The sequence below is a fragment of the Eptatretus burgeri genome, chromosome 11 (genome assembly GCF_056783735.1).
Source record: "Eptatretus burgeri isolate ZD-2024b chromosome 11, Ebu_testis_v1, whole genome shotgun sequence".
NCBI classification, from domain to species: Eukaryota; Metazoa; Chordata; class Myxini; order Myxiniformes; family Myxinidae; genus Eptatretus; species Eptatretus burgeri.
Window position 1 is genome coordinate 27,830,930 of NC_140971.1, and position 22,900 is coordinate 27,853,829.

General features: G+C 44.0%; 1 protein-coding gene across 4 annotated transcripts in view; it reads right to left on the bottom strand.

Moving 5' to 3' along the window:
* The window catches only part of RAD23B (RAD23 nucleotide excision repair protein B), a 47,942-nt gene that overhangs the window by 12,168 nt on the left and 12,874 nt on the right, over positions 1-22,900 (bottom strand). For all 4 annotated transcript variants that reach the window (XM_085845679.1, XM_085845677.1, XM_085845678.1 and 1 more), the window contains exons 5-7: positions 6,992-7,086; positions 6,683-6,810; positions 5,877-6,207 (exon numbers count right to left, since the gene is read on the bottom strand). In XM_085845679.1, the coding sequence (XP_085701805.1) occupies positions 5,877-6,207; positions 6,683-6,810; positions 6,992-7,086 (554 nt within the window). The remainder of the gene's footprint in view (positions 1-5,876; positions 6,208-6,682; positions 6,811-6,991; positions 7,087-22,900) is intronic.

Here is a 22,900-nt window from a genome sequence, read left to right on the forward strand (position 1 = left end):
TTTCGGTATTTGGTTAGCCCAATGGCACCTGCATAGCCCCGCCGAGCTCGATTTTTCATTTTCGTCCCAAGGTCAAGGTCACAAGGTCACAAGGTCACGAACTTTGAAAATTGCGAATTTTGACGTAAAAATCCATCTTCTCCGAGGGGGTTTGTCGAATCTGGCAGGGGTTTCGGTATTTGGTTAGCCCAATGGCACCTGCATAGCCCCACGGAGCTTGATTTTTCATTTTCGTCCCAAGGTCAAGGTCACAAGGTCACAAGGTCACGAACTTTGAAAATTGTGAATTTTTACATAAAAAATCATATGACCGCCCAAACTTTGAAAGCAAGGATGACAATATTTTTTAGGCATAATCTTGAGGTCATTCCCCAACTAAAGTCTTAAAACCATTTTTCTCTATCTCGAACACCTTGCCCGTGGCGCCCCCTTCAAGTTTGTTTTTACACTGATTTCATCAAAGTATGGATAATCTGAGGAGTGTGAAATGCCGTATAGCCTAAATGACATTATATTGTTCCTGGAATGTTCCAGAGGAAGTTTTGCACCAAAGGTCATAATCCTTGACCTTTGACCTCTAAAGTTCACAAAGGTCAAATTGTCAAAGTTGTGGGAATCGAACCGGGTTTTCGACCTTCTTCGACGAACTAACTCCATCAAGCTATAGCACGTATCCCGTTTCCTTATTTTAATGTCCACAACATTGTTTTGTGACCTTTCAAGGTTATGCAAAGGTCAAATTTTGAAAGTTGTTGAACGAAACCGGGTTTTCGACATTTTGCAGCTAATACCCTGTCACTCGTACCACATCATGTTGATCATTTTTATAACTTGGTCAAACATTATCACATTGTTTCATCCTTGACTTCTGAAACAATCTACATCGTCAAATACCGCTCGTGTACCATTGCAGTCTCCAGACTTGTATAATTTAATTATTTATCAATTCCATTCCCTTCCATCCGATCCCAACCCGGCGGCGTCTCCTTGCGATTACCATCCACTGTTTTTTTGTTTGTTTGGGTAATGGGAAATAAACCCGTTGGTTTTAAAAGAGCGAAGGTTCTCGTGTCTCCTCACAATGACAAGCGCGTAGTCTGCCATCATTCAGAACGTCTCTTTCGGAGTTAAAACTGTTTGGTACATCCTGGGATTTTAATCTACCACAACAATCTCATTGTTAGTTGATCCATTGACGCAACAATGCTGTTCCTCTATATGATAACAAACATGTTGAAAAAGTATTTACATTCTTAATTTATCTGAAAAGTCCCACAAAATTGTTCAAATAAAATGCACAAACCAGCTCATTAATATTCATGACCCTGGAAGTCCCATAAGCAGCAACGCATTGCAAGTGTCAGGGAGTACTTAATCGCTATTGTTCTGACTGAATGACAGTTTTGCTAACTATTGTAGTTGATCTAGTTTTGTCTTGCACTCCAAATCGACAAATCTATGAATGAAGGAAAGAAAATGGGATAATTAGCCAATTTGACGTGTACCGCAAAAAATATGGTCCTTGCCCTGCTTCTCCAGAAACTTTTCTGCAACCACCACAATCATCATAAAAACTCTTCCCAAGAAGATAGTCCTTCAATTTGGGGAACAGGTAGAAATCTCAAGAAAAGGCTGGATGGGAAAGCAGTTCAGTCAGATGGTTGCTGTGATCACTGCAACCTGGGCTTTGTGGGGGTGATACTGACCTGTCTCAGAATCAAAGTGGTGAAACATCACTGAATCACAATCCTGATGAAGAAGTTCCCATGAAATGTCAAGTCAAACTTACCCTTCCTCAACAGTAAATATTCTCAACACAAATTTTGCCAAAACCTTTCATGCCCATCGTGTTCAGTGAAGATTGAGTGCACTGACCCATTGCTGATGCCCAATGTCTCAGCTAATGTGCATACACTGTTGATCTGTCATTCACCCAAATATTGTGGAATGCATCAACTTGTTCTGGTGTGTGTGATCTCCATTGTGGCGTCCTGGCCTTCGCTCATCCTCAGCACTTGTCCTCCCTTGCGCAATTTCAGCTACCCAGTTTTTATTTTTAGTGCCATGTGAAGGGGCATCATCCTTCAGTATTTACACTATTTCTTATGGAGCTATCCTGATAAGGTAGAGCCTCGACATTGCATCTCTCACCTGTTAAGGTAAACGAAGATCTGTCAGCCTCGACCCTGCACCGGAGTTTGGTGCAGTTAGCATCAATGCCCATGTTCCCAATTGCTGCATTGCTTTTGTTTATCTTCAATCTCTTTTATTAAGCCTGTCCATCACCTTTGGCCACGTCCAACTGCTTGGAAGTCAGCAAAAATCACTTGTAAAAAAAAGACAAAAACCAGATTTCTCAACCACGAGTCAGTAATGATCTCCAATACCGCATAAGCAAAGTAATGGAATCCATAATTGCTGCTGACATGCATGGTCTTTCCTTATTTTTCAAACAGCCAGGTCACTGAGCATCAGTTAGGATTATCTCAGTCACTAAACTTTGGATACGCTGCTGCTTCTCCCCAACAATGATCAGAGACAAAATCTCAAACAAGAGGTCTGGAACATCTCCCTGGACAGATGTTGGGTATTTGACAATCTGGCATCCCACTCTGCTTGCCAAGCTCACCATCTGTGGCACACAACGCTGCCTTTCTAACTGGCTTTCTGACTTCCTCCACTTGTGCAGTTAACACAATGCTATCAAGGGCATCCTTTCCCCCTCTCTCCCAATGAAGGCTAGAGTACCCCCAAAGCAGTGTCTTGGGACATGTCTTGTTTTTTGTATGAGTAAACCTCAGCTCTCCAATGTTATGGAAAAGCCTCTCTTTATTGTGGAAATCTCCACAGCGTGTTGTCAAGAACACCATCCCACCAGCAGGTATACAGAAACTGTCTCACTCTGCTGACCTGCGATTGATTAAATGCTTGTCTTGCAAATGGAACATGTCCCTCAGCTGTGACAAATATGTCTCACCCTGTGACTCCTGAAGGATCATAAAATTAAACGACCACTGTCCATTGTTAGCCACTTCAAGAGATTCAGTCGATTGAACGATCAGCCACGAGATCTTTCCTGGGATGACCACACTTCAAAGCTGGCCCCCAAAGGCAGCCGCAGACTGGACCTACAAAACATTCCCCAATCAAAACAACTCGGCCTACAAAGACATTTGTCCATAGCTCAATGGAATACTGCACTCCCCTATGGACAGACACCTTTGTTTTTGTAAACATGATAGGCTCATGGAAGAGCTGGAGCAGAATGGAAAGAAACAAACAAAATGTAAAGGGGGAAACACAAACAGCAGAGTCGAAGTGAGAGAGATCAAGAGGAGGGGGAGAGTGAAACCCGGGGTTGAACAAGCTGCACACACAAGCTGAATGAAACACAAGAAGAGGAGGAGGAAGGTGTGGATGAAACAGAAAAGGTACAAACCAACCAACAACTAACAAACAATAAGGGGTAAGCAAGGTGGAGGGGGGAAATCACGACCTGGAAAAAGGGAGTGTTTGGGAATGGAGTTATTTGGGGGTAGTGGATATTACGAGTATGGATGGAGGATGACCTGACATAATTGTGAACAGCTGTCTTGAAGGCCTGGACGGAAGAATGGGACTGAACAGACTGGGGGGAAGTTGTCCAACCCTTGCATTCTGGGGAATCTAAAGCGCTCAACATTATTGACATGTCATCTCCTGCGAGAAAGCAGATTGCTCATATCACAGGCAGGGGGTAGCATGTGTGTGTGTGACTTGTGGTTGAGATATATATATATATATATATATATATAAATAACACACACACACACACACACACACACACACACACACACACACACACACACACACACACACACACACACACACACACACACACACACACACTCTATTGTTTTTGGCTCTAACTCTCAATGGTGAAGAACAACTTGAAGATGAAAGTATCCGGATCCAGATCTTCACCAGAATCAAACCAATTCCCCATTGTCACATACCCAAGCTGTCCACAAAATTTTATCCGAATCAATCCATAACTCTTAGATATATCCTGTTTACAGACAGACAGGGATGAAAACAATCTCCGTCTACTTTCGGTGATGGAGGTAATTAGAGTAAACTGCAATTTGTTTTGTCTTTTGACATGAAAATACAAATAATTAATTGTAATGTTCGATAATATTTTATGCCCCAAATGAACAGCAACGACGGGGCAAGGAAGGTAATTTTGATGGCTGCTGACCATGTTTAACAGGTGACCGCTGTGTGAAGGGTATTTTACATGGGTTTTTTGGTGGGGAGAATTCATGTGGCCAATCAGAGCAGGTGATCTCATTGTGAAGAGGTGGCCACGAAGGCAGGTTTGACTTTGACTTGTGATATTTATAGAGTCCTTACTTATCATCACATAGGTTGGACAAAACACTTGTGAATGCTCCTTTAAAACAAACAGAAGCAACAGTACAAAACCAGTGATTTTTTTTTCTTAACCTGCTTCAAGTCAACCCCCAATTTGTCCTCTCTTCCATCAAGTCAGTTCCCTGTCTACTTTCCATGCATTCCTTGTGGTATCTATATGAAGACCACAAGGGGAAAACCAGAGATGTCAGGATAAGTCAATTTTGAAGAAACTGAAAAACAAAGTTTCAAGACTTTGGTGGACTGTTTAATAACTGTCATGTAGATTTCTTTTCCAGTAAAAGGAAGAGTGATCATTGGCCGATCAAATTAAGCATGTAGCATTTGCCAAGCTTCTGTGTTATTTAATTTAAGAGCAAACAACGAATCAATGTTGCAAACTGACATCACTGGTTATTCCCTTGTTTAATAATTGCCATGCAATTTTAACCCAGGATGTGTAGCAAATTCACGCTTGTTGGTTATTAGCATACATTACATGACTTTGGTGATCACAGATTATTTTTTTCAACATTAAACGGTCATTGTTTTTTTTGTTTGATTGGTGTTCAACGCCATACTCAAGGGTATTTCGCTTATATGACGACGGATTCTCCATTTCTTACTCCTCCATTTCTTACTCCGTACTACTTAATAGGATGGAAAACCGGGAGGAAACCAAGGATAAACCACCCCCGCGATAGCCGAAGTCACCTCATGTGACTCCCTCATATATCTAAGCAGGTTGATTGGGCGGTGCATACATCGAATGAGGATGGGTACTCAGACGCGCTAACCATTAAGCCATGGCGTGGGTCCCATAAATGTCACAACAAAGGTTTGACCAGGCTTGAACCACGATATGCACCAACTACGGAGCCCATGATATAACCAAATAGGCCATTGTAGTGCTCAGAGTTTATGCTGTGAAAGTTTTACAACCTTTCATTTTTTAGTTTCTCAACAATGAATATTATGGTGGAACAGTTAACATGAATGAAAGGGAGATAACCAGGAGTAAAGTACTGACAACTCTGGGTTTCCACTTGTTCAGCTTTGACAACACTTGTTTTTTCATTGCACAGCTAAACTTTATACCATATAAATTATGTGACACCCCTGGTTATTTGTTAAAGTAATATTGTGAGAGGAACCTTATGTTGCCAACTATTGGCAGGTGCAATAACCCTGATATTTATAAAAAGTGACATCTCTGGTTTTCCCCTTGTGGTCTTCATATTTACTAGCAAAACCTTGCAGGAAAGTGTCAGTTCATTGATCAGTATTAATTATTTAAATGAGGTGGACAAACTCCTGCCACCCTCCTTTCATTGATTAAATTGAAGTTTCTCGGTTGCTCAGTTTTAACATTTGTTTCACTTCAATAATCAAAAGGTATCACTGAAATACCAGCATTCCAGCCATATTCCAACAACATGTTGTTCCAACATCAAAGAAAACAATTTTTTTTTAATTGTCACCTGTACTAGGTGGATTGGATACTTGTGACGTCGGTGCTTGAGTGGGTGAGGCTGGTGGTGCAGTTGTAGTGCTTGGAGTAGAGGTGTCTGGGGGATTAGACAGTGGAGTCGAGGCAGATACTGGCACCGGTGTTGAAGAAGGAGCCGAAACAGGTGCTGGGACTGAAACAGGTGCTGGAACTGAAACAGGCGCTGGAACTGAAATAGGCGCTGGAACCGAAACAGGTGCTGGAACCGAAACAGGCGCTGGAACTGCAGTTGAGGCTGGAGCTGGAGCCACATTTGGGCCTGTTTCTGTTACAGCACTAGGCCGAGATGTTTCTGGGATACCCTGGGGGGGGGGGGGAGAGACACCAAATACTCAGTAAATATAAATGCTGCAAGTATTTGTGCATTGCCAGTAGCAATTATCTTAACACTTTGTGATTGGCAAAGTGACTGCATTGGCAGGTGCAGTGACATCACAAATGATGCTGGCAAACTTGTGCTATTTAACCAGTGTTTCCAGTGGCAACAAGAGACATGTCACTTGTGCATTTCAGACCACCTTTGATACATGTGTATGGCAGTTCACAACACTTCAGTTCTAGTTTGGAGCATGAATGAACCTGTTTGTGTGCACCATCTGTGGTACGACAGTCTCACCCCAACTCTGAATAGCACAACAAACAATTTGTTTCCACCATTTGCCAGTTGTGATGTCACTCTGTCAAAACTCTTATCCAAGTGTCACAATCATATGCAAAAAGGGTATTGAGATTATGAATGCACTTTAAACAAATCATAAATCTGAAAAACAGTCCTACCGTGAGAAGATATTCCACCGCTCGGTCTGGGTTGTTGTAACTTGCACGCAGTGCAGCAACCACCTGTTCACGTCCATAGCCCATGGCCACCATCTCAGATACGAGGTCTTCATAGGCTTGACCAGTTACTGCATCAATGTTGTGTGAAGTTAAGTTTGTTCCTTGCTTTAACTTCCATGCCCTATTATGAAGAACCACTTGCAAAACTACACTCAACCCAATGCCAAAACAACACATCATTCTGCAACTCCAGAAACACTTTAAACCACCCCTGCCCTTCCTCTTTGAACTCATTTGCCCCTACATTACCAAGTGCAGACGAAGCAGCATCCACAAGTGAGAAACTTGTCGAGGCTGCAGTGTCTGTGCTTGGGAGGTCAGAAGTGTTAGATACTGGACTTGGGCTGATGGGAATGGGGAAGACAAAATGAAAAACCATTTGCAGCATGAGGCAAGTATACAAACACAGCAAGCAAATAATAAATAATTAAAATATATATTAGTTTGCTTTCTTGCAGTTCTACTACAATGCACCTGCCACCAATAACAAAAGCCCTTGCCACAACCATCGATGCAAGATCTCTCACATGATTTGCATTTTGCTTTGTCTATTTAGCATACAGTGGTGAGCTCCAGTAAACTTGGTCAAGTTATGTGGGCTTAGTGGCATTTATGACACTGTAGTGGCTTTTAAACATCGTTGCTTTGTCATCAAGCTGGAGACCAACTCCTGGGCCGAGACATGAAGTTCCCAACAATATGACTTCCACAGAAGGCCTCTGTCCCTATCAGGCAGAAAGCTAGCGTGGACTAATCAAATAAGCAACTATAATCACATGGGATTTCAAGCTGCTTCATCTGCCCGTGTTGGAAGGGCATCATGACCACTTTCCTTTCAGATATATGCCTGTAGAGTTGAGAGTTACAGTATTGTTCAGCTCTAGATACAGTGCATTCAGAAAGTAAACACACCCATCGACTAGTTTTACATTTTGTTGTTACAGCTTGAATTCAAGATGGATTAAATCGAGATTTTTTTTGTCACCAATCTGCACAAAATACCCCATAATGTCAAAGTGGATTTTTTTTTTTAAGAATTTTTTTTTTACAAACTAATTAAATATGAAAAGCTGAAATGTCTTCTGTCAGGAAGTATTCAACCCCTTTGCTTTTACACTCCAAACTGAGCTCAGGTGCATCCAATATCCTTTGTTCATCCTTGAGATGTCTCCACAACTTGATTGGAGTCCACCTGTGGCCAATTCAGTTGATTGAACATGATTTAGAAAAAAACACGCCTTTCTATACAAGGTCCCACAGTTGACAGTGCATGTCAGAGTAGAAACTCAACCATTAAGTCCAATGAACTGGCTGTAGAACTCCGAAATAGAATTGTGAGGCATAGATCTGGGGAAGGGTATAAAACAATTTATAGAGTGTTTAAAGTTCCCATGAGCCCAGTGAGCTCCATCATTAGGAAAGGAAAGAATATGGAACTACCCAGACTCTTCCTCAAGATGGCCATCTGATAAAACAGCAACCAGGGAAGAAGTACCTTGGTCAGGGAGGTGACCAAGAACCCAATGACCACTCTGACAGAACGACAGAGTTCCTTGGTTGAGATGGGAGAACCTGCCGGAAGGACAAGTCTGCAGCATTTTCACAAATATAGGCTTTTCGGGAGAGTGGCCAGACGGAAGCTACTCCTGGGAAAAATGCACATGACAGCACACCTGGAGTTTGCAACAAGGCACATGAAAGACTGAGAGCATGAAGCAAAAGATTCTGTGGTTTGATGAGATGAAAATGGAACTCTTTGGCCTGAATGCAAAGCACTATGTCTGGTGGAAACCAAGCACAGCTCATCACTCAACGAACACCATCCCTACCGTGAAGCATGGTGGTGGCAGCATCATGCTATGGGGGCGCTTTTCATTGGCAGGAACTGGGAGACTTGTAAGGATGGAGGGAACTATGAATGGAGCCAAATTGTTGAGAAGAACCTGCTTCAGAGTGCAAAAGACCTAAGACTGCAGCGAAGATTTACATTCGAACAGAACAACGACCCCAATCATACAGCGAAAGCAACACTGGAATGGCTTCAGCCCATGAACATGAAAGTCATTGAGTTGCCCAGCGAAAGCCCACACTTGAATCCGATTGAGAATCTGTGGAAAGACTTCAAGATTGCTGTTCACCGATGCTCCCCCATCCAGCTTGACAAAGCTTGAGCATATCTGCAAGGAAGAAGGGGAGAAAATCCCCACACCCAGATGTGCAAAGAAGACTCGAAGCTGTAATCACTGCCAAAGGTGCTTCTCTAAGGTATTGGCTCAGGGGACTGAATACGAATGGAAATTAGATATTTCTGTATTTCATTTTCAATAAATTTGTAAAAATTTCTCAAAACATGTTTTCACTTTATCATCATGTGATATTTTGTGCAGACCAGTGCCAAAATTTTTTAATTTAATCCATTTTAAACCCAAGCTGTAACAACAAAATGCGACAAAAGTCGAGGGCTGTGAATACTTTCTGAAGGCACTGAATGGTGAAACCGGTTAACACACTTGCACCTATATATTTTTCCCATCTCTCCACCTCCCAACATCTTCACATCCCTCCCAACTGAAATGTGTGAGGGAATGAACAGCAGTGACTGACATTTGGTCATTTCCCAGAAACCTTCATGGCCTCAACCGAAACCTGAAGGTATTTTCATCATCCACAGTTTCATTGCTATGTTCCTCTTTCTTATTATTTTATTTTTTAATCCTGACCTTTTTTCTCCTCCTGCTTGCCACCTATAAACCGATTAATTGGCTTTCATTTTGCACCTTTTTTTTTTTCACCACTGCAGTAATTTCCTGAAGATCAACAATACACATCTATTTAATTGCTGTCATGATGTGTTGTTATTTAATGGGTAGTCCAATTGGAGTTATTTCAGGGTCTGGTCGACCATGTCCATGTGATGCCCTGGGCTCAGCTATCTCTGGTTGATAGCAACCTGGTCCCTTGTTCAGGGTTATGAGCCGGGCTCCTGGCAGCAAGGTTGTCAGTGCTCCTCTGCAGCAGATTACTCCCAAGGTGGGGGCAATGGTGCAGAGGTGAAGGCAAGTGCACCAGAGGGGGAAAAGGTCTGATCACTGTGGTATCTGGCAGGCTAGCCAATAGAGGTACAAATTTGGTGCTAGGTGACAAAGTTTCCTTCAGGAATGATGTTTTGTTGCCAGAGGACAGCAGTAGTTACCGGTTAAAAGGAGATGTAAGATCCGGCCTGTATGCAACGCCACCAGAAGCAGCTGTAAAGGGTGGGAGGACTATTCAGTCCTAAGCCTGTTCACCAGCCTCAATCTGGCAGCCCTAGGCCAATGAATCCTTGTGGCCAGCATCTGACCTGTTCATCCAAGGTCAGGAGGAAAAGTCCAAAATGGGAAGACTTAGACGACAATCGTGTGACCTGGCAACAAGAAGTGGAATTTTGTTCGAATAGCTACACTCAACGTGTCAACTGACAGGAAAGGGAATGTAAGTGGCAAAGATGATGGTCAGAAGGTTGGATCCTGCATTTACAAGAGATCTGGCGGACAGGGAGAGCGCCAAGGGAACTGGGTATGGATTGCAAGCTGAACTACACCGGAGAGAAGGGCAAGGGGAATGGGGTCAGAGTGATAATGAGAGGAGAGCTGAGAAGGACCGTGGTGGATATTGTGCATGCAAGCTGCCGACTTACGGAAGTTAGGGTGCAGGTGAAGAGTGTATGTTGTTTGTAGTGTCTGCATATGCGTCCCAAAAACTGGATGTCCAAAGGAGAAAGGTCTTCAGAAAGGAGCTCCAGAATTTGGCGGATCAGGCAAATGAAGAGGAGTTGCGGCTGATGCTGGAAGACATGAATGTATATAATCGGGGAAGATCAGTCAGGTTAAGTAGTGTTTACGAAAGGTGATGTGGGTTGATTAACTTATTATTGGACCATTGTTGAGTGTCACTGTTGGACCGCTGCATCAGCAACCATTGAATGATTGCCAACACTTGGTTTGAAAAGCTAAGCAGTCAGCTGTACACGTACATTAGTGGAGGGGCAAGATCACAGATTGATATGGTGCTGGTTTGCAAGGCACAGTGGAAGTAGGTGAGGGATTGCAAGGTTATAACGAGCCAGCAAGTAGCATCCCAATATAAACCAGTGGTAGTTACGATGGTTTCAGAGAGATTTAAACTCGCCAGAAAACGTATCAAATATTGGAAGCTGGAATCAGATGGGGCAGAACATTTCAGATCTATGATCATGGAGAAGGAGCCAACGGGGTGGGGGTGTGAATAAAGAATAGAACTATTGGTCAAGCATCCTTGGCTCATTTCACCTGCTTACTTGCAGTTAAGTGGTGGTGTGGTTAAACCATAAAGGAGGCAGTAAAACAGAAGAACGATACAAAGAGGATGTATGAGTTAGTTGGAACCATCATACGAAAGTCGAGGGAGATACAAGAGAGCAAAAAGGAGTGCAAAATGTTAAGTAAAGAAGGCAAGAGGATACATTGGATGAGTTGCATGAAGAGTGAGGGCAGCAACCAAGCATAGTGCAAATTATATGGTATTGCAAAGATCAAACAATGGCATAAGGACAATGGTAGTGCATCTCCTTTTGCGAATGACCAGGAGAGAACGCTGCAAGTAATAGCAGAAAGCGCAAGAGAAGATAGAGTATTTTGACAAAACTGCGAAATGAGGAAAATTATTTATCTGTGTAACTGCCAGTATGCGTCCCAATCAGCACATCCACATCTGAGGTTATGCAGCGAGAGGTGAGGATGGCATCGAGAAAGATGGCACGATCCAATGATGCTCAACCAAATCAAGTGAGAGTAATTTGACCAGGATGCTGGGACACCCCACGGTGCAGTGGATTACAATCTAGTGATGTAGGCAGAATAAAAGAATACCTGAGGAGTGGAGGGGAATCAATTTTGGTTCCTATATTTTAGAAGGGTAGCAATCATGAAAAGAGTTAACGACAGAGGTATGAAACTCATCCCACACTACGTGAAAGTTTTGGAAAGGGTCAGTAACATGGTATTGAAGAGATAGTGGAATCCCAGATGGAGTAGAAATTTTGGTTCAGAATGGGTCGAAGTACAATTGATTCTCTGTTCATTGTTAGATAAGTGATAGAGAGGAAGCTGGAGTACCAACAGGACAGCAGGTGGGCTTTTCTTGATACGAAGAAGGCATAATGACAAGGTAAGCAAATAAAGATGATAGCTCAATTTTCCAGTGTTGGAAGTGCCAGAATAGTTCATCCAAATGAGCTAAGGCTGTGACTCGGTAGCAAAAACTCGGTTCGGATCCAACTCGACAATTTTGGCAAAAATTTTCCGGGTTACGAATCGGCTCGGAACTTGGACAAGTTTGCATTGCATCAAGTGTATGCAAATCGATTACTTGGGGGATGCGTGGCCTCAATCAAAGCTACGTTGATAGGTACAGCTGGCCACAGCACTGCTTGCATTTCAATACAATGATATCCTATGCAGGAAATGATAGCGATTAATTAGTTACATGATGGTGCAAAGTTTATTTCCATTGCTTTCATCCTCTAATCTTAACACTCTGAAGAGGAGCCGAGTTTCTCAGTCATGTTTCATTTCAAAGGGTTTCTGCCATCGTAGAGTAATAAAAAAAAATGGTACCATTGGAAATATAACACAGGAAACCTTCGCCGTTAGAGGTTTTGTCGATTCAAGGCAGTACAGTACCTTGCAGCTGAAGTTACATTCTCTAAGTCTTGTTAACCTCTTGCTGTTCCCTGTACGAATGAATAAGATGCGAACCTTCCCTGGTACTGAAGCATCAATCTTCACCCCAGCAAGTGTGTGTGTGTGTGTGTGTGTGTGTGTGTGTGTGTGTGTGTGTGTGTGTGTGTGTGTGTGTGTGTGTGTGTGTGTGTGTGTGTGTGTGTTGATGATGTAGGTTGTAAGGCTGTGTGGTTGGTTGGTTGTTCCAGCATATGTTTTCGACGCCATGGATTCTGGGAGTGGAAGCTGTTGTTTGGCTGTTGTAGTTTGTGTTCTCGGTGACGAGGGGTGGGGGTACTATGTTATCCATGTGTAGTTGCTGCATGTGGAGGCATATGTGCCCCTGCTGGCCCACATTAGCTGACCGTATTGACGTTGAAGGGCCGAAACAGGATGATGCTGAGGACATTGACTAAAGACCTGGTCAGCAAGGCATTTGTGGTCAAAGGGTCAGCATAAGCCCTTTGAATGTTGCCAACAACTTAGGTGAGATTTTCATCCGATTAACTTGAAATTTGAAGAGGATTTATATTTCTGGTCACTGAATTCAACGAGCCAATTATTTTTGAGGTCAATATGGACCAAAAGGTCAACAACTAAGGTAGTATTTCTAAAATCCTCAATTTGTTATCCCATTGACTTGAAATTTGAAGAGGATTTGCATATGAGGTCACTGAATTCAACCACCAATTATTTTTGAGGTCACATTTGTTTTATGGATTTTGCAAGTATCGTGCTCTGCACAATGTCTTCTTCTTGTTTATTTATGTCTACCTGTTTTCATGTCCGTCTACCTTTTGTCCTGGGATTCTCCGTTTGTGTCGTCCTGTGCCTTCTTAGAATAAACCGTTATCGGTGTGGTGACTAGCCATTGCAGATTTATGCCTGGTGTTGGCATAATGGTTATGGTGGTAGGCTTGGGATCCTAGGATCCAGAGTTCAAATCCTGCTTGGCTGTTGAATTAATGTCAGGTGGGGTTGACTCTGCCTGTCACCCTTCCGAGGTCGGCAAAATGAGTACCAGGTTGCTGGTATCCTGTGTCGTAGTGGCGACCCGTCCAGGATTGTGCCCAATAGCCCAGGAGACTGCTTAGGCAGCACCAATGCTCTGCACAGAGTATGGTCTCGAAGGATGGAATGGATGGATTGCAGATTTAGCATGTGAGAAACTATTTTGGTGCAGCTTCAATGTCAAATCCCTGGGGGAGATTAAAATTGGTCATGTTCTCAAAGACACCAAAGGAATTAACAATTCTAACCACCCCCTCCAGCAGGTGTCAGTAAACACACACTATGCCATGTGTATAAGGGAAAGTTGCAAAATGTAATAAAAAAAAGAGTTTTAAAATATCGATTTTATTTGCACTTATAACACACTAATCCCTGTGCCTGCCACACTTCGCATCCCCACTCCTCCCCACAGTGAAAAAGAGTCAATAACCTGATGGATTTATTGAATGTGGTGGTGGTTGTGCAGCACAGGCATGATGGGCCAAATGGTCTCCTTCTGAGTCAAAGCTACTTGTTAAGATTTATTGGTCGCTTATCAATGGGGTCACAAACTTTATCGTGACCATCATACATTATCAGGTTTTGCAGCAGAATAGCGTTTTTATGCCTCCGTTGACGAAGTCACCGGAGGCATTATGTTTTTGGGTTGTCCACCTCTCCGTACGTACATACGTCAAAGCTAATTTTCTCTGTTTCCTCCGATTGACAAAAACTTTTCACCATAGGTGTGAATACTCATGTAGAATGTTTTAATGACAATGACGACGTCATAGGTCACGTGGTGTGGCAGAAATGTTGGAAAAAGGAAAAACTGGACCTCTGCATCTCCAAAACTTCGGCATGGAAAAAAATTGAAAATTGACACATGTGAAGTGCTCCCCAAGGGAAACAAATGTGATTTCGATGATGTCAAAAAAACCCCAAATCTTCTCCAGAACGACGGGACAGATCGAGGGGAAAATACACCCACATGTTCCCCAAGTGTTGGGGATACCAGGGTATTCATGAATAATTCATGGCTCACATGGTCTGGCAGCTATATTGGATGGAATAAAAATCTTGTAAAAAATCATTTCTCTTGAACCGCTTCATCAATCCATGTGAAACGTCACTATTATGATCTCGTAGTCAAACTTGGTACAAGTATGTTTAATGATGTAATAATGTGGGCAGAGGCATAATCTGCCGACGTTACGACATCGAAGAGTGCTCTTCTCGTTACTTCATGCAATGTAAAGACAGGACTTCGGTATTTTCCGTGAAGTTCATTGGAGGGAACGGCAATGGAAAAATCCAACAATGGATGCTATTTCCATTATTTACTGACATAGACAGACATTCTCCTGCCTGGAGGACGTCTGGTAATGGTAACACACTTGCAAGCTTTTGTACCCGGCTAACATCGACAAAATACCTTGTAAAAATATATATATATATATTACCATGGGAGTAAATCACATAATCGTGTTCATGATGCGTTCGCATGACACCCCATCTGGATAAAATGGGTTAAGAAACGAAGCATCACATCAGAATAGCACCTCAATTACCTATAATCGCGGCATGTTTATCTGACGATGAAAATACAGATTTCCGTACACAAACGGAAGAGTTTCACCCATGCATTTGGTGAACACTGAAGTGAAGGACTGAAACCAACCACCGTTGTGAATAGGAATCAAAGCACAACCAATGGAAGCGGTCTTTCATTCTTCAACAGAGCCAAGCTGTTAATTAGTAGAACCAAACCAGGCTGGGCCTCAGGTGCACTCTCCGAAGCTGTGTTTGTAGCTTCAGCATTGGACTATTCAGTCACCAATAGACACACGATTGCAGACTTGCTCAAAATCGAGGGTCTGGGGTCTACCATCAGGCATCGAGTGATACAGGCTGCAGCAGATGAAGGCTTTAAAGTACGGTGGGTCTAACAGAATGGTGATTTGAAGAGGAATACAGGCAAGGTTGCAGACAGCAAGTGGAGCATGGCATAGGATCCCAGGAATTATATACATGACAAGTGCATGACAATGAAGCTGAATAGCCAATGAGGCAGTGAAGGAGGAATGCCTGAGAAAGCTCGTGGTGGTGGAGCAATGAGAGTGATGTCGAAGGAAGACAAAACGAATGGTGATTTGAGGCAGGAATTTATAGTGGGAGTGAGAAACATCAGAGAGATGGTACAGTTAAGTTAAGGTGGTATGACATGTACAGAGGATTGACAGGCAAAGCTTGGTGAGATGGGAGGTAGGAAAGGAAGACAAAGGAAAAGGTTGAAAAACTAAGTCAATGACAGATGTCAAGTGTACAAGTGCATCAAGGGACAGGCAGTCAGTCTTGAAGGAGAACAATAAGACGGACTGACCCAGCCATAAACGATTGAGGGACGAAGAGCATGTGTTTTCTTAATTTGCCTGTGTCTTCCAATTCCCCCCTCCCAACCCCTTTTGTAAGCTCTTCCATAAGCATCATCCTGCAAATATATATTGTGGTGAATTGAGGTGAATTGAGGGACATGACGCGGGATCACATGTTGTGCGTCTCGCGTATAAGGGGAGGTCTCTGCGGCACGAGTGGTTGTCCCCGGGGCATTGCCATTTACATCGGCTGTTCACTTGATGCTCGTTAACTGAAGGTGCTCATTGACTGGTGAGAATGGAGATTATATCGAACTCCGTGCTTACGCGAATTTATTCTGCAATGATTAATCGCACATGTATACGTTACTGCTTATGTACTCCTAGCTGAACCTGTATTCCCCGGTGTGCCCGTAGAAGCGGCTCCAATCAAATGGAATAAAGCCTAAACTCTGAAGGTTCATCTCTCGCTCTCATTTCAATTTATTCCATTTGATTTTCTCGGCTCTCTCAACCAAAGATGGACAAGATCTACAAACCAGAGAGGTTCGACGCAGACCCAAACGCGACTGACGCAGAAATGAAATGGTCGCATTGGTTCTGTTCCTTCTCACACTATCTGACCATCATCGAGGAGGGAGCTGACAAATTTGCCGCTCTCGTGAATCATGTCTCGCCCAGCGTGTACAGGCTCTTCTCGGAGTGCGACACTTACGAAGCAGCGATTGACGTGCTGCAGGCGCTCTACGTGAAGCCCAAGAACGAGGTATACATACGACATCTTCTCAACACACGCAAGCAAGCAGCCGGGGAGACAATCGATCAGTTCCTGCAAGCTCTGAATCAGCTGGGAAAAGACGGCAGCTTCCGGGCCGTAAGTGCCGAGGAACACCGAAAGGAAGCCACACGGGAGGCATTCATCCAAGGACTCAGATCAGCCCACATACGGCAACGCTTACTAGAGAAAGCGCAACCCACTCTTGACAAGGTAGTCGATCAGGCACGAGCGATGGATACGGCTCAGCAGCAATCTGAGTCATTTGGGACACCGATGCTGCTAATGAACGCTGCTACGGTGGGAACTCAAGGAACCCCACTGGCACAGACACAGCCAGACATAGGGGATGGAGAAACACCCGAGGAGCCGGATACCCAGGCCACGTCAAACTCCTCAGCAACTGCTCCGGTTGGTAAATGCTTCTTTTATGGGTACAAAAGGCATCCTCGTCAAAAATGTCCCGCCAGAGATGCCACATGCATGAATTGCGACAAGAAAGGGCATTATGCCAGGGTATGTAAATCTACTCTAAGGAGAAATAAACCCACTTCTGCGGCTCTCTACTCGCAGAATAAATTAACTGCAGCCTCCCGGGAATCTATCCAAGGCTATCATCAACGTACGAATTAACGGGCATATGGCTGAGGCACTGATTGATACCGGTAGCTCTGAAAGTTTCGTCAACAGCTCGCTAGTGAAGGGCAGGAAATGGGTAATCCACCCGACTGACAATACGGTATGCATGGCCGCCACCTCACTACAATCCCGCGTACGAGGGTACTGCAATGTTGAATTGGACGTAAAAGGGTACACGCATCGGGATGTAAGGGTACTGGTGCTTCGTGATTTGTGCGCAGACGTAATTCTGGGTCATAATGTCCTCAAGCAGCACACGAGCGTCGAAATACCCTTTGGAGGAAGCAAGCCTCGTCTAATTTTAAATGCGTTGACCACCGCGGAGGTGACATCCCCCAGCTGTTCGCTAACTTGTCGCCGGTCTGCAAACCGATAGCGATCAAATCGCGGCGATATACCACTGCTGACATGAATTTCATCACTTCGGAAACCAAGCGATTACTGGAAGAGGGAATTATAGAACCGAGCGATTCGCCATGGCGCGCACAGGTGTTAGTAACCAGCAGTCAGAACCATAAGAAACGAATGGTTGTCGATTATTCCCAAACGGTCAATCGCTTCACCCAACTCGACGCCTACCCCCTGCCGCGCATAGATGAGATGGTCGAACGCGTGGCCAATTATAAGGTATTCAGTACCATCGACTTGCGAAGCGCCTATCATCAAATTCCCATCCGAGAGGAAGACAAACCTTACACTGCATTCCAGGCAGGGAGGCGCCTCTACCAATTCAGGAGAATACCTTTCGGTGTCACGAATGGGGTAGCTTGCTTCCAACGGGTTATGGACGACATAATCTCAGATGAAAACCTCAAAGACACTTTTGTTTACGTGGATAATGTCACAGTGTGCGGTAGGGATCAGAGGGAACATGATAGGAATCTGGACAGATTCTTGAGCATTGCTAGAAAATATAATCTGACTCTCAACTACGAGAAATGCGTATTCTCGGCAAGGTCAATTGACCTTCTCGGCTACACAATAGCCGACGGCACAATTAAGCCTGATCCTGAACGATTGCGCCCGCTCCGTGAGCTTCCACCACCTCAGGACTTGCAGACAATGCGCCGGGTGATCGGGATGTTCGCTTACTATGCGAGATGGATTTCGCAATACTCCGAGAAAATACATCCCCTAGTGCATTGCAAAAACTTTCCACCAGATGCCGCTGTTGTAAGAGCTTTCCACAACCTCAAGGATGATATCAGTAAGTCCGTGGTTTTATCGATCGACAGCTCGGTGCCCTTCGTGGTGGAAACCGACGCTTCAAATCACGCCATAGCTGCTACACAATCAGTCTGGGCGGCCGGTCGCGTTCTTCTCGAGAACTCTCTCTAGAAGCGAACAGAGACACTCAGCGATAGAGAAGGAAGCGTACGCCATCGTTGAAGCGCTGCGGAAATGGAGACATTATTTACTGGGAAACCACTTCACGCTCGTTACGGACCAATGATCCGTGGCATTCATGTTTGATGGGAAAAATAACGGGAAAATTAAGAATGAAAAAATTATGAGATGGCGGATAGACCTAGCTTGCTACAGTTACGACATTGTTTACCGGCCCGGGAAAGAAAACCCTGCTGCAGATACCTTCTCCCGGGTCTACAGTTCGGCAACAATCAGTCAGGCTTTGCAAGACCTCCATGTGTCTCTGTGCCACCCAGGGGTAACCAGGATGGCACATTTCGTACGCAGACAAAATCTTCCCTATTCTGTTGAAGATATTAAACAAATGAATGCTTCATGCCCTGTTTGTGCTGAACTAAAACCCAGATTCTTTGGCGCGGCATCTGGCAGACTGATCAAGGCCACTTCCCCCTTCGAGAGACTAAACATCGACTTCAAAGGGCCCCTGCCGACCGAAACAGACAACAGATACATATTCACCGTTGTTGATGAATATTCAAGGTTCCCTTTCGCGTTTCCGTGCTCGGATATGACCTCGGGCACTGTCGTGAAATGTCTCTCTGACCTCTTCGCTATGTTTGGGAGACCTTCGTACATACATTCAGACAGAGGGCCGTGTTTCATGTCGGCCGGGCGAAAACAATTCCTATTAGAGCACGGCATAGCAACTAGTCGAACGACGGGTTACAACCCACAGGGAAACGGGCAGGTGGAACGGTATAATGGAGTTATTTGGAAAGCCGTAACTCTGGCGCTGAAATCGAGAGGACTGGGCCCCGAGCGGTGGGAGGTTACCCTTCTCGACGCTCTGAATTCCATACGCTCTTTGCTCTGCACGTCCACCAATGCCACTCCTCACGAACGAATGTTTACTCACCAACGACGTTATGTTGACGGTCAAGCGGTGCCCAACTGGCTGACCCATCCCGGTACAGTGTTCATGAAACGCCCGGTACGACAAAGCAAGTATGAACCGCTGGTGGAGGGGGTCGAACTCATTGACACTAATCCAGAGTATGCTCATGTCAGGCTCCCGGATGGCAGGGAGACCACTGTGTCGGTTCGCCATCTGGCTCCCTCAGGTACTCCTCCCGCAGGTACACCACCTTCTGGCACTTCTCCTTCTGACATTTCCCCCCCAGGAACTCCGCCGGGCGACGGGGCTGCCGCGTTCCACCCGAGAGCGATCGAGGAGTCATCCCCGGCACAAGTCGAGGCTCACCAAGAGGATCGGGAGTCTCCCTCAAGTGAAACTGCCGTTTACTCCCGGAGAGGTCGACGAATAAGGCCCCTCGACGACTCAATCTGTAAAGGGGATTATCGGCATTCTCGCTGCTCATGCTCCTATATGCCCATTATATCATATATCGATGCTCATTTCCATGCTCCTACAACTCAAAATAATCACTGCTTGGCATGTATGCTTCTGTAGATCTATTAGTCCGCGTTGCTTGAAATGTATACTCCTATAGTGCTAAAGCAATCATGGTGTGTAAGATGGGCCCCTAGTTACATTTTAAAGGTGAGGAGAATGTGGTGAATTGAGGTGAATTGAGGGACATGACGCGGGATCACATGTTGTGCGTCTCGCGTATAAGGGGAGGTCTCTGCGGCACGAGTGGTTGTCCCCGGGGCATTGCCATTTACATCGGCTGTTCACTTGATGCTCGTTAACTGAAGGTGCTCATTGACTGGTGAGAATGGAGATTATATCGAACTCCGTGCTTACGCGAATTTATTCTGCAATGATTAATCGCACATGTATACGTTACTGCTTATGTACTCCTAGCTGAACCTGTATTCCCCGGTGTGCCCGTAGAAGCGGCTCCAATCAAATGGAATAAAGCCTAAACTCTGAAGGTTCATCTCTCGCTCTCATTTCATATATATATATTTTAAATTTCACAAATATCTCGTCACTCGTAATTAGAAACCTCTGCTGAAGTCCTCACACAAGGTCAACTAACTTGGCCATAAAGCACAAAATATCAGCACAAGGGATTTAAAGTGCTTTTTCATAACAAAATATCTGAAAGTGACATTCCTCACATGGCAATTTATTTTATTTTTTGACTGATAGGCCGGATCTGTATCCGGACCTGAACCACAATCTAATCAGCTTGTTCTTGTCACCTACCCAACTCATCCACCAAGTTTTGTCATAACTCGTCCACAACTTTTTGAAATACTGTATCATGCTATATATAGTTTTTGGCCCTATCTCTCAATGATGAATCACTTTTAAAATTCTCGTACCTGGATCCCGATCATAGCCAAAACCTAATCATTTCGGCCTTATGACACACCCAACCTGTCCATCAAGTGTCTTCCGAATCTGTCCACAACATTTTGAGACATCCTGCTAACAAACAAAAAGACAGACAGACAAGACAGACGCATGAAAACACAACCTCCATCCACCTCCGGTGGCGGGGCTAATAAAACGGATTGAATTTCAAAAATCTGCTACTGCAGTGGAGCTGATCATTTAAAAAATAATTTAAAAAATAAAATAAAATTGCACCCTTATCCGAAGGAAGCGGTTCAGTTTGGCATTTTTTATATGAAATAGGCAAAGCCTAGAAACAAACAAAACCCATTAGAATTACCCTCTAGAACCCTAGAACCCATGAGAATTACCCTTTGAACGCTTTATAATTAATCATGGTGTGCTCGATAGGTTCTTCTTGTTCATTTTTGACGGACGGATGGATGGATGGATGGAAGGAAGGAAGGACATAGCCAAATATTGAAGCAGCTTCACCACTTAAAATTTTCTCTTTGCATCCTTTCTGAAGAAATGTAACAAAGCAACAAATACAACCTCAGTTAATTTCCACAATTTATGTCGTTTTGGTTTTATCATCTCTGGTCCAAGAATGGCCGAGATGTTTACCCATGTATTCAGTCCAATTGGATGTTTCCAGTTACTAGCAAGTCGTCCGTGCCCAGCGCCCACACAGGATTCTAAACGGGCAGGGATGGAGAAAGCACAAATGCAAATGGCATCTTATGTCATCGAGCCGGCAAGCTGGGAGCAACAATTCGCATTTATTGCCACATCTGATGCAATTTATGGCGGTGAGGTGCTACATTCGAAACCGACAGTTCAATATATGGAAGCTTTTCGATGCCTCGGGCCCATAATATAAATTTGTATCCATGTCAAAGCCAGTGACCAATTGCCAATTAATAGATGGATAGTCATCAATTTATTTGTTCAAACCCCCACCAACCGTGATATATGGCTCAACATGGCTGTCTCGGAAGAGGTTGTACACGTACGTCATGTATGAAAAGGGAATAAAGACACATCATTGCACCGTGACATGAAATTACAAGGACGTGAGATAGTAAGCAGATAAACGCCAGGTATGGAACTTGAACCTGGGATCCCGGCATTGCAAGCCATGGGTTCAGACGGAACACCAAACAGACCAACTCAAATATCTGCTTGGAAGCTTTTACAAAGTTTCTAATTTCTGTAATTGGGCCATTAAATAGCAGAGGTACAATTCCCCACTCTTGTTGTGGTTGTGTTTTCACCCATTTGTTTGTCTGTCTGTCTGTCTGTCTGTCTGTCTGTCTGTCCATCCGTCTGAGCACGATATTTCAAAAAGCTATGGATGGGTTAAGACAAAACTTGGTGGATGAGTTGGGTAGGTGGCAAGGACAGGCCGATTAGATGTTGGTTAACATCTGGATATAGATCCAGCCCATCAGTGGGTTACAAAATGTAAAGTATTCAGTCTGACGGAGTTATATGCTCCACCAAGTGCCATTCTGAAGGTGGCTTCTGATGTTTATCCACTCATGTTGGACCCAGAATTCCTGGCTCGTAGATAGCAATAATGTGAAAGAGAATATGCATGCTATCATAACCTCTGTTTATAGCAGTCTTCTGTTGGCCATAGGACTTTTCATATTACTGGTATAGCGCAGACGTAAGCAAAACTTCAAAAATGCTCCTCTTGTTGGCTGGCACTAGAAATCCAACTCAATCGTGGCACCCAAAGGCCAAACATTATTATTCCCAATAATATTCATAATTTTGAAGTCTTGAACCACAACTTGTGACAAGCCTAAATTCAAAAGGTGATCGAGAGAGCAATACGACTTGCGAGATCGAGGTTGTAGTATTGGAACTGTTATTGAGGATCTAGGAACCACTTTTGATAAACATGGCCGACGCTAAGTGACTTACAATCAATCAGCACATGCAAGCGGGAAGGAT